The 12727-nt window shown below is 42.7% G+C and overlaps 2 protein-coding genes across 2 annotated transcripts; one reads left to right on the forward strand and one right to left on the reverse strand.

Annotated features, from left to right (window-relative positions):
- Position 1: 1 nt before the first annotated feature.
- PIH1D2 (PIH1 domain containing 2) lies at positions 2 to 4250 on the forward strand (the record flags this gene model as incomplete). Its single annotated transcript, XM_009275741.2, has 4 exons — positions 2 to 125; positions 629 to 874; positions 1436 to 1701; positions 1818 to 4250. Coding segments are annotated over 4 exons (783 nt in total), but the record flags the coding sequence as incomplete, so codon positions are not given.
- Positions 3641 to 12726, reverse strand: DLAT (dihydrolipoamide S-acetyltransferase; the record flags this gene model as incomplete). Its single annotated transcript, XM_009275752.1, has 14 exons — positions 3641 to 5104; positions 5916 to 6052; positions 6217 to 6379; positions 6666 to 6781; positions 7339 to 7446; positions 7537 to 7629; positions 8402 to 8469; positions 8702 to 8864; positions 9385 to 9578; positions 9938 to 10064; positions 11230 to 11386; positions 11501 to 11625; positions 11965 to 12066; positions 12613 to 12726. Coding segments are annotated over 14 exons (1797 nt in total), but the record flags the coding sequence as incomplete, so codon positions are not given.
- Position 12727: the final 1 nt, after the last annotated feature.

Consider the following 12727-nt stretch of genomic DNA (forward strand, 5'->3'; position numbering starts at 1 on the left):
GGGCGTTGTCGGGGGGCCGCTGTTCGTCAACGTCTGCAGCTGGAAAAGGGTCCCGGCGCCCAAGGCCCCCACTGACCCCACACCTGTCAGCGCGGGGCCGCTAGAAGAAGTATCTGGCGAAGGAGGTACGTCCCGAAAGAGTTGCGCCTCGCATCGGATGCATTTCTTCTGCAGTAGTGCGCTGCGTGGCAATCGCACGCAGATTCTCGCTGCAACGGAGGGTGGTGCTGTGCCGCGGCCAGCTCTTAGCTCGGGGTGGGGGCGGCAAAGCGAGGATGCGACGGGCGTATCTCGACAGGGACTCTAAATTTAGAGTCCTTCCTTTTTGAAAAAAACTGAAGAAACACAAAAATTGCACGTATCTAAATCCTGAAGAGTACTCGGGCACTAGGAATCTCCTTGACCACATACACTCACGTTGACTTGGATCGTATTCCCATGCTTCTCCTTAAGCACAGACTGCAGGATCAGCACATGGAGAGGTGTCATCTCTAGACGAGGTTGATAGAATTAGCTCTCTGCCCAGAAGCCACAAATTCATTTCCTTTGCTTTTAAGTCAAGTGATTATAAAGAGCACCGGCACGTGGTTCCATAGCAACAATTCTGACACATAACTTACTTTTCTAGACCTTTACAGCATTATAGATATTGCATATAACCCAGATGTTCTTCAGAGGGGAGAAGAAAACCCAGAAAAAATGGAACACTTGATCCATTTGACGCTTAAATTTGTTGAGGAACGATGCAACCTTATTCTTTCTTATTTGTACACCATTGAATCATTCAAATTGAAAGGAAGCCTGGAAATGATGCAGCAACGTCTGAAAGGAAGGCAGATGCCAACTCCACATCTCAGTCAGAACACAAAGAAGGGTATGTAGAGATCTGCTGTCACTTTTCTTTGAGGACCTATCAGAGTCTCCAACAGATTTACTCAAGCCTCATCTCTCTAACCCCAATTCTTGCCATAATCATAAACCAAACACTTCTCTCTGAGAATTCAGAATAAGGCAGTAGTATTCATACCAGACATCAGTTTAACCCTGCTGGCCTATCTGCATTCATCTCCGGTGTTTTACAATTGAGAAACTGTAGTGACACTGGAACAGCAAACTGCCTTTTTCCTATATCCGCTAGACATTGGGAACTCTGCTAGGGTTTGGTCCTTTGAGGTGCTAAGTTTCTTTTGCACTAACCTGAGTAAAAGGGGTTGCTGCTGTAACTAGTAGTCTGAAAACACCAACTTTTAACCTGTTGGCAATAAAACCAAATCATGGGTGAAGGAGAAACTGCCAGTAACAGTCTTCAGCTGACAAAATTGCTAATAACAATTAATTACAGTTAGAACTCTTGTGATGTATTTGTCAAGTGGCATAACATTACAGTTCTTAGTACCCGAGCAATATATGTGAAAAAAATTATTTTTCTTGAAAGAACTGACACTTGATCAGCTGCTACACACTATGGAAGCTGAGGACTGCAGCAATGCTCCTGTGCTGCTGAAGGAAGAAAGTGTGACACAGTCTAAAGTGCATCTGATAGAGGAAATTACCAGTACTGAAGTGCCAGAGAAGCTAAGTACCCCTGTCTATGAAATTATCACCATGAAGGATGCAAACAAGAAACTACTCAAAATTGAACTCAGAATTGAATTGCCTAAGGTTAGCTCCGTTTCTGAGTGTGATCTGAGAATTTCAAAGGTAAGATAGCAGAAAGAATAACCTTGCGTTTTCTGTCTAGTATCCAATTCCTAGAAATGCTCACTGCTAATTCATTGTCAGGTAGTTAATCAAGTATTTTAATTTTCTTGGTTTAGGATGACATAATCATTGAAGTCCCTGAAAAATACAAATTACAACTCGATCTGCCAGAATTGGTGGATGAAGAAAAAACTACAGCAGTATTTAACAAAGGAAAACGGGTATTATTTATCACAGTGCCAGTTGCCACGCCAGATCCTTAGAGACGGCATTCTGTCCACTTCATGTTCACAGATGATAGAACAAAACAAAAGCCCAGAATGAGACTCCTAACTTTTAGATGGTGATGAGGTTCGTTGGTTTTTTTTTATTGACCTTCTAACCTTCAGGGGTGAATACCTCAAATGCCTTTAGAAGATGCATGTAGAAAAGGAAGTCTGGAGGAATACTAGCACCGCCAAACTTAGGAAAAAAATAAGTAAAGATTGTAAATATTCAAGGAGTAGTTGAATATGTTAACAGCTGTAGTAAAGAACCATAAATGCATACATGCTTTACTACATCATTCATTTTGCCTTAAGGTACAGCAGTAACAGTTGTGAAGTCTTTCTGCTAAATAAATTGATTACTGGATTCACGTGGTTGGAGCAGCTCTCACATGTATTTAATGCTGGAACAACCAGCAGAGGTATGTCATAGGCAGTTCTGCAAGTTGCCCTGCATGCCGTTGCTGTTCTCTTGAGGACAATCCCTGCTGATCTTAACTGGAATAGGCTTTGTAGTCTTTTCAGTCACTGAATATGCTTGACCTCACTTCTTACTGGTTTGGCAATCTCTGAATGAGACCATAAAACAAACACACCTACTCTGTACTATTCAAAACAGCATATAGAGATTCAAAGCTCGGGAACGCTTAGTGTGAAGCTAGCAACCAAAACAATCTTGGAGCACTTCAACTAGGAAAACCATCTGCATTAGTTTACACTAAAACACAAAATACAAAGTAATACAAAGCAACACAAAACAACTTCAAGGATAACTAAGCATTACTAGAATTAATTGGGAAAGGGACAAACAAATGTTTAAGTGATCTTAGTTTCATGATTGATTCAGTAGTATGTCATTCTTACGGCTTCCATGACACATCTGCACTACAACCATGTTTCTGTACCGATATTCATCGGATCAGAAATGGAAACAGACAAATTGGTTTTGAGTTGCAACTTTAAAATACAGGCTTACAAAAGAGCAATAACTCCTAGCTTTCCCCCTTCTTTGTTTCAAAGCAACTTAGAAGGCTGCATTGAAATACTGTTCAGTGGTTATAGTTGCAAGTTCAAGCTGAAATTCTATTGCTGCATGAACTAAGCTGGCCTGTTGCAGGATGCGAGCAATACCAGAAGTCACTGTCAGCACTCCAAGCACACACACTGGATAGGATTTTTTGAGTTGCAAGTGTTCCAGAGTCTGACAGTCATTCAGAGAGCGTTTCCATAGGATAAACTATTTAGTGTTCTTACTGCAGGAAGAAAGTGAAAGGTCTCTGTAGCCAGAATTTGAGGTTCTGGTGAACACTGCATCAAGCAAGCCAGGAAGATTTAAAGTTCGCTGCTGCACGATAGTAATAAAGCATGTATTATTTTGGAACATTTGTGATTACAATTTAAGGTTAATAAGGTGAGTTTCACTATCGGACTGAAAGGCTAAACAGCTGTGATTGTGCTATAGCAGTACAGTAAGCCACACACGACTGAACAGAAAAGCACTGGAACATGTTTTAGTAGTTGTCAATTCCAAACATTTAATAGAACGTCGGTTCACTAAAGCAAGTCTGGAACCAAGATATTTTAGATCACTAAAGAAAACCCAAAACCTTAATGCACTTTTTTGCTTAAGCCAGGCATGAAAACCAGGTATCACAGCAACCAGACATTAAATAGTTCCCACAAAAATATTTAATTTCCCACAGTATTTTCTTTCAATATCTTTCTTGAATTTTGTAGAACTTTACAGGAGACAGTACTTAATGCAATATACAGAACAACAGATCAGCTTTAACTTTTTCTTTCTTTTTTCTAAACTTATCCCCCCCTATTTAATTCTCCTGGTCGCTTTGTAATTACTACACAGTCATCCTTTTTACATTATCATTTCCATGTAGAAAGTGGAATTTAAGAATGTTCAGCAGTGCACCCCTTTGAGGATACAATGACTGGGGTAACTGGACACAAGTCCAACAAACAATGGGAACATTTTACATACAATATATACATGGATAGCACATTCTGCAGCGTACTGAGGCTGGGAAAACATAAGACAGTTCAGGGAAGAACCGCAGTACCAGTGACTAACGCAGAGCTTCCTATGTTGGAATGCCTGAAAAAAAAAATTCCAAACATTCAAGTCATCACATGATTAATATCCACTGATGGGATTATTAGCGTGTGTGATTTGCCTATATTGGATTCCAACACATAGATTCTCTTGAACATTCTGCAAAACAGTTACTTCCATGGTATCATAGTCTGATATTAACTTAGCAAGAGGAATAGCAATTATAGAGTTTTCATACAAAAAGCACATGTAAGTGAAAGTCCACGAGAAGACAGTACATTCCCTGTGGTATCTGAGAGCTGTGACCCCACAGATATGAGTGCTCTTTCACCTTAAAGTGCTCAGAAAGGATCCCATAGCTGAGAAGGTCCAGACCAGTGCCAAATTCCAAGAGAGATTTGGAATGCTAGCACTTGGCCTTTGAGAAACTATTCCCAGGCGCTTCAGTCCCTTAGTGCATCTGTCATACTCGCCCACCCCAGCAGGAGAACAGGATAATAAGAGAATTCACCTTCTACTAACTTGTACGTTTCAGTTACCATCTCATCTGAACTCCTGTGAAGAGATGTTCATAGTTCAAATTTCTGAGAACACTGAGGTCATGAAATTGCTTGGTATACACCCTCCTGGTCACCCCAGTTTAGAAGCAGATGGCAGTATGCATACTGCCTGGATCATTTTTAAATCTGGGATGCTTAACTCTGTTTTGGAAGAGTTTGCAAGTTAACTAACTGTATAAAATACAGTATAGCTGTAATATTGCTCTGAAAAGCACTTCTGCAAACTTTTTCTGTACAGACTGGTAATAACATTACCAGATAATATAATACATATTTAAAATAAAAAAGAACTCTTTTAGTAAGTCTGAACACTAAAGTCTAAATAGCTTGTTTAAAACAAAACAGTGTGACCCAGGAAAATTTTGTTTGCATGGTTAAGTTATAGCAGCATGGTTACTGGCTTTTCAAGGAAATTCTTGAATTCAGCAAGCCACTGTGCTCCAACTGCTCCATCTACAACACGGTGGTCACAACTAAGTGTAACAGACATCACACTGGCCACATCAAATCTGAAAGAAAAAGGAAAAAAAAAAGGTTAACACAATCCTCTGCAAGTCAGTGCCACTAACAAAGCAAAAAAGCTTTTATCAGAGAACAAGCAATAGCAGTTGGTGCTTGCTAACAGATGTTTCTCCCTGTGGACTTCTAAAAAAGATTACACTGGAGAGCATATCATATTCATTCCTTTTCTACAATTAAGAAACACATTTGTATGTTCCCTTTAGGACAGGAAGCTCATCTTTCTTTGTATCACAAGAACAGCCCCACATAATCAAAGAAAGAGCCATTTTACCCAGTAACCTCCAGTTTCCCCATGAGTCAGTGATAGGACTGTTAACAAGTTTAAATAATCCTAAACGTTCTCCTTCAGTTCAAGCTATGCTAGTTCAAGCTCCAAGCAGGGCAATATTATATACAGGACACTTGAATTATAATCCATCCCTTAGGTTTTCCTTAAATGCAAATTTAAGCAAGTTGCTAAAGAGAAACAGGTGCCTTAACTATTGTGGATCCCAGACTCTTTTCCACAGCTTAACCCTACCCCTCAAAGAAAGAAACAGCCTTTCCTTAACTTGCAAAGAAATTGCAAGAATAAACGTATGGCGGATCATTCATCAGTCACTGCATTTCTCTTAACGCCTGTGTGACGACCCTTTAATACAAGATCTCCCTGTACTTCAGAAGGTACTGAAAGCAGTATGTCAACAATTAATTTTTTTTTTTTTAAATGATAACCTAATGGAAGTGTTAGAAAACTAGCCATTATTTCAAAGTTTGAATTCAGAAGCTCAGTATATGCAGAATCAGATGAATACTTACCCTTTCTCGTTATCAGCTGGCACTAGCCTTTTCTCTGAGGAACCAATTGCAAGGATGCAGGCTTGAGGTGGATTGATTATGGCAGAGAAATTCTTAATCCCATACATTCCTAAATTGGAAATTGTGAAAGTACCACCCTACAAGAAAAAACACATTTGTAGTCAAATTCACAAAAGCTGTTTCATGTGGAATATTAATGAACACGGCTGAAACATCACAAAATAGGCTTTGCTCATTCTGAACAGGGCTTCTGAACAGAAGTCAAGGGCAGCAATGTTTAACAGCAATCTGAGTCTCTCACCTGGAATTCATGAGGCTGAAGTTTACCTTCTCGGGCTTTAGTTGCCAAAGAAACCACATCCTTACTAATGGAAGCCAGGCCCTTTATATGTGCATTAAACACAATAGGGGTTATAAGCCCTGCAGGAGTACTAACTGCAACACTAACATCCACTACGTGATTTCTGCAAGACACAAAGGAGATGCCAGTTACTCTAGCAAGACAACAACGAAAAAAATTTTCAAAACTGTTCAGACAACTCTAAATTAATATTAATTTTGCAACAATTATTTCACCTTGCACACTAGCCTTAGATGCAAGGTTCTTAGCACTTTAACGAAAGCCCCTCAGCCTTTGCATTCTATCTGTTCCCTTCCCTCCTCAAAATCCCAGCAGAAGGTCTGATATTTTGCCATGAACTCTCTACTGAACAAAGAAAGTTTCTGGCTTCGACCGTACCATAAACTTACTGCCTAATAACTGTGTCCATCCATGAAGAATTTGCCTCGGGCACCTTCAAGCATGCCAGAGCAGAAGCTTTAATTATGAAGTCATTGACAGAAAGCTTAATGTTATCCGAGACCTCCTGTAAATAAAGAGATTTGAGGTGTCAGTTTGTCTTTTACCCATTACCTCAATTAACTTGGATAGTCACTGCCATGCAGCCTTGTTTAGAGAAAATGTGAGAAAACAATCACACTACTTGTAAGCATTAATATTTGAAGTGCCAAGACAATTTAGGAGGTGAATACATCTCCTTCCTAATTTAAGAAGGTACAATCTTTTTTAGTGTCTGTTTTTCCCCAAACTTGGCCTAGAATTATTGTTTTGCTTAAATTTTCTACCCTTTTTACTCTTAAAAACCTTTTTTACCCTTTTGCCCTACTTTCCAGCTGGAAGAATTGAACAACACCAAGCAGAGTACAAAGCGGCCCTCTTAGGGAAGTCAGCGCACGGTACCTGGGTAAAAAGTCTCATTCTGTCACAGACAGTCCAGAACCAATCCACAACAGGTAGAAAAGGCACTGAAAACACTATTTTTTCCAAGCCAAAATGGCATATCACCAAAAAGCAGGGTGTGCAAACCTGTGAGAGAATGCAGCTTTCTCCCCCACACACTCTCACCATGACTAAATCCTTTACCTGATTGAGTTCTTTCCTCAGCACCAGTACTTCTCCCATGTTTATATCCACAGAAAGGTAGTAGTGAGGTATTGTTTGTTTAGACTGCATCAACCGCTGAGCAATGACCTGCGGGTATACAATAGAAGCAATGAAAACAAATCAATTTGGAAAATTCATGACTGCAAATAAACTCAGAAAGGAATAAAATCTTCTTACCCTCCGAATGTTGCTGATAGGGATATCTGTGAAGGTCCCCACTGGTGCTGCTGCAACTGCAGCAGCTGCAGGAACTGCCTCTAGTGCTGGAGCCTGTAATCAGAGAAAGACAGCATAATTCACAGTGCTATCCAAATATCAATTGTACAGAGTAATTCAGTATGTGGGACAAGTGCTGAGGCTAAGTTGCCTCTTGCTTAAGAGCAGCAGATATTTCTACTCGCTAGCCTCACCTCTCCAGTACCCACTAGGTTCTTTATAAATCCTATATTCGATTATTAAATGTAGTACTTGAGTGATTTAGAAATGCAACACTGATACACACTGCTGTGAAGCTCCCAGAGTAGTAAGTCCTGCTAGATGGTTGTTTTACATACAGCAGAGCGGTATGCTAGAGGGCACTCTCAAACTGCACTCAGCCACATCCCTTCCAGCAGTACACAAAGCAATACTTCCATCATCTCATATAAAAGACAAGCAATGGTGTAACTACAGATTTGTGGCAACAATGACACCAGGCTGTTGGTTCATAAGTCTGGCTTTCATTCTAATTGCCTCTTTTCAGCAATGTTAGATCAGTTGGGACTGGGCTTACCTCAATCCATAACAATATAGCAACTAAATGAAGGGTTGGGAGCGCACAATTTTTTTTCTCAGTGAAATACCAAAGGGACAAATAAAGGAAGAAAACTTCGTCCGTGTTTCTGACAGGTTAAGCTTTACAACCTAACAGTCATCATAGCCCACACAGCATCATAACCCAACCAATCCAGCAATAACAGTTCCATATAATAATTGCATTTCTACAGAGCCTTTTCATCGCTATAACAACATATCTGTTCTTACAGATCTCAAGCCTACTCACTGGAGCAACCTTTGGTGGCACAAATGACTCCACATCTTTCTTTGTGATTCTACCATCTGGTCCAGTACCTAAAAGGGTCAAAGAAAAATGCAAGAGGGTTTCAATTATCTGCAACAGGGCATTGCTTCTAAAGGTACCAAGTTTTATTCAGCAGAGAGAAGTCACTTAACACAACCTCTGGTGAGGACAGCTGCATAGTCAGGATGTTCCTGACAGGGTGGAAAGAAAAGAATAGGCAAGTATGTACCTAGAGGGACAGACACTTGATAGTGAGAGCAAGGAAGCGGAAGGGTAACCTACCTTTCACTTGGGCAAGGTCAATTCCTTTTTCTGCTGCCACTTTCTTTGCCAGGGGACTAACCAGGATCCTTCCTTTCCGGGGAGGTGGCCCAGCTGTGGGGACTGCTGGAGTGGATGGAACAGCAGGCTGGGGAGGAGGAGCAGCAGCAGGAGTTGCCACCACCTTAACAGAAGAATCAAAGCCATTAGCTTCAGGATCATTCAGCAAAAGCTTTGAAGGTACAGTAAGAGAACAGGACCACCTAATTACCAGTCAAGAGAACAGCAAAAATAGTCACTAATCTGAAAGAATATTCAGATTCAGAGAAGTTTCCCAGTGCCAGAAATTAAATCAGAAACTTCCTGGGAAGGAGGCCAACTAAGCTGCTGAACTATACACCAAAAAAAGGTGAAATAAATTACTTATGCCTCCAATTTTCAAGGATGAGGCATTAGAACTGGCACAGGCAACAGGCTGGAGAAGAGATCGTGATGAATGACTATCTGCTCCAGTTTTTGGAGGGCAAACTAGCGACCACTTCTTAGGTCACCTATCACCAACACATGCGTTAGCCTTGCATTCACAGAATCATAAACATTATTGTTGCAGCCAGGGCTTTGCACTGTCAAACCAGCAGAACAGTTCAGATCAAACCTCTTAATGGTCCCCATAACTTCTCTCACATGCTAGGAATGGTCCTTACTAGTGGAGGAGGAGGAGGAGCAGCAGCAGCTTGTGCCTTCATGTCAGTTACCGCAGTGTCTTGGTAGTCAGCAAAGGCTGGAATATCAGACACTTTCTCCACAATGATACAGAGAGCTGTTCCTAATGGCACATCTCTTGTTCCTTCAGGCACCAAGATTTTTGCCAAGTAGCCTTCCTCCTGCACTTCAAAGCCTGTAAGGGAAAGAAACAAAACTGGTTTGGTGCCTGATGCAGCTGAAGAGTTCCTCTAAATGCTGCTTCTAAAGACTTCGGTAGCTAAAGCCCTGTCCTATATTTAGTAGGCAAGGGAGTCCTCTTCAGTGCAACTAGCAGGGAAACATCTCCATGCACTGCACATTACTAAGAAGGATTGATGAAGAAATAGAAGTGTTTTTAGGAGCTCCCATGCTTAGCTCTCCAATGGAATGAGAAGTTAACAAAACTTGGTTTAGTTGCCCCCCAGCTTCACATCCTGAGCAGCTAGAACAGTTGGCACAGATCCTCCCCTCTTAAGGGCACCTCATCCATTCTTGGCTTTGGAGTTGACCCACCTATTGTGGCTTTATCCGTCTCAATTTCTGCCAGTAAGTCTCCCTCATTCAGTTTCTCCCCAACCTTCTTCTCCCATCTCTGCACTGTGCCCATTGTCATGGTAGGTGACAGGGCAGGGAGAGTGACCTGTGAAGCCAGAGAATACAAGAGAATCAGATTCTGGTAATCCAAAAGGAACAGAAACACAGTTTTAACTCCTGACTAAATGATGCCAACCTACAGAAGTAGCCAGCCTTTAATACACTCCTAGATCTGGCTCCGTTTCAGCAAAGCACAGTGCTGTCCCATATTGCTAGTTTGGCTTCTTTTATCAAGGCCTAAGCAAGAAAGCAAGCAAAAGCAAAGAGCAAGAAATCTATATATCGAAATAATTATTACCACCACCACATTGGGAGTGTCTTGCAGCTGCTATCTGCAAGGCTAAAAGGAAGACTGAAACAAGTCACTTTGTCTGTGACAAACAGGTCTGGCCCCTTTAAAAGCTATACAGACTTGTCTTCCAAGAAGCACTCAAAGATGCTGTAGGTTTGCACGTGCCTATTGCTGTGCAACAAATATAGCACGTGTGAGTACAGCTGCGGAGCAAAACTGGACAGATAAGGCAAGCAGTGGGAAGTACGCAAATTTAGTAGCTAAAACGCAAGTCAGATTAAGAAGCCTTTAATTAATTCTTTGTTCAATTACTGACTTTGCATACCATCTCAAACAAATCAGTTCCCACATATATCATCTGTGGAATGATATAAATTTTCTTTTTCAAAGGAATGTCACAGAAATACCCTGCTACAAAACGCTCAAATACAACAACAGTGGATGTACACTTCAATATCTAAGCAAGGTAAAAAGATTATCCACAAATACAACACATTATCAGTTACTCACAAACACATCTGGTGTGTTCATCAGAGTATCACAGACTTGAGTTCTGCTCTGAAACGTAAGCAGGGCCTCCAGAGCTTATTCGCACTTAGCACAAGGTCTTTTTATACCAGAACTGTCCAAATAATGCAAATGTAGCAGGTTTTTCTAGACTGCATAACAATCCTGGAGAGATAAGTCTCTCCTCTACTAGCAGCTGGGATGCTAAAATAATTTTCTGAAAAAAGCTTTCTGGGACCTCCCCAAACACCTGCTTTAAGCATGCAACAATTCAAGTGACACACACTCCTGCAATTATAGGTAATAACTTTGCACTCCGGATAGTATTTATGACAAAATGCCCTGGAGCTAGCAATGGCAAAGACAGAATAAGAGTGCAACAAGCCCTAAATCATCAGCAATGCTCTCTTACCTGCATATGAGGAGGATAAGAGCTGCCAGGAGCCTCAGGAGAAGGCTGAGTTGGTGGTGAGGGAGCTGCAGCTTGAGGGGGAGGCACTGAGGCTGCAGGGGGGGCAGACGCTGCAGAATCCAGAGTATAATTTTTAAAGGCATCAACATGTTCAGGCCTAGAAACACAGAACCGCAAAACCAGTCAGATAACTGTCTCTAAGTCTTTCACACAAGGCACCCAAGAAGCCCCAAGAGAGAAAATTCAACTCAAGGGTTAGCAAAATACATACTTTTCTACTGTGATACATATTACGGCCCCGATAGGAACATCTCTTGTTCCTTCTGGCACCAGTATCTTGGCCAAGTAGCATTCCTCCAGGCTCTCAAAGCCAACTGTTGCTTTGTCTGTCTCCACCTTTTGAGAGAGAACAGGATATCATTATGGCAATGGAAAAGACCAGTGAGCTCAGAGCCTTCCAGTCTGATAGTGTAGGGTCACAACACACACAGTTCTGTAAAAATCACCCTGTGGCACCAGCTCTAGGAAAGGTTCCTTAAACTGCTCTCAAACAGGTTAAGTGCTGCTCCTGCTCAGAAAGAAGAAAAGCAGCAACCAGCTTTGAAAGGCTGTTAGCCACTTGTTCCCAACAGCATCTGTTGGGATCTGTGATCTTGAACCCAAGATCTGTGTTCAAGTGATGAGATGCACATGCAGCTCATTAGAAACGCAGCACAGCCTGTGCCCCCCGGATACCTCTGCTATGAGCTCCCCTTCACCGATCTTGTCACCCTCCTTCTTTTCCCAGCGTGCAATGGTGCCCATCTGCATCGTGGGAGACAGAGCTGGCAAGGCCACCTGTGAGGAATAGCGCAGTGTTACAACCCAGACAGCCCTGACAGTAGGAACCCCACACACAGGGCAGAGACAGATCCTCAGGACAGGCTGGGACAGGGGGGCACAAAGGAGAGCCTGCCTGCAAATCCCCAGCAGGTCAGGGCTGCCTCCAACCTGCTGGTAAGACCCCAGGGCAAACCAATACTGGGGTGCTGAGATGGGGCTGACCACGAAAGGGACAAGCTGTGCCAGGGGACCAAGAGAGGTACAGGGAAAAAGGACTAGTGGTGAAGGAGGGGGTACCCGATGACGGTACAGGGACTTGGGGCAGGGTGGCGGCAAAGGTACAAGAACCGCGGGAGTGGGGACAGAACTGCCGTTCTCCTGGGCAAATTGAGCTGCCCAGTGAGAGGAAGCAAGACCCGAAGAGAGAAAGTGAAGGGGCTGCCCCCGAGGCGGGGGGACACACACACAAGTCTGTCCTCTGGGGAACCCAGTGGCACGAACACTAGGGGGTATGGGGGGCACCCAGACTGCCTGGGATGGGGGTGGAGAGGAGCCTCTCACCTTCTGGTGTGCCGGGAGACTGCAGCAGCGGCGTGGGACGAGCCGGGGCCAGGCAGGAGGCAGCGGGAGCCCGCCAGGCCGGCGCACGGGGCTGCCCCACGCTGGGCCGCGGCCC

This window comes from Aptenodytes forsteri, unplaced genomic scaffold (genome assembly GCF_000699145.1).
Source record: "Aptenodytes forsteri isolate BGI_AS27 unplaced genomic scaffold, ASM69914v1 Scaffold715, whole genome shotgun sequence".
NCBI lineage: Eukaryota > Metazoa > Chordata > Aves > Sphenisciformes > Spheniscidae > Aptenodytes > Aptenodytes forsteri.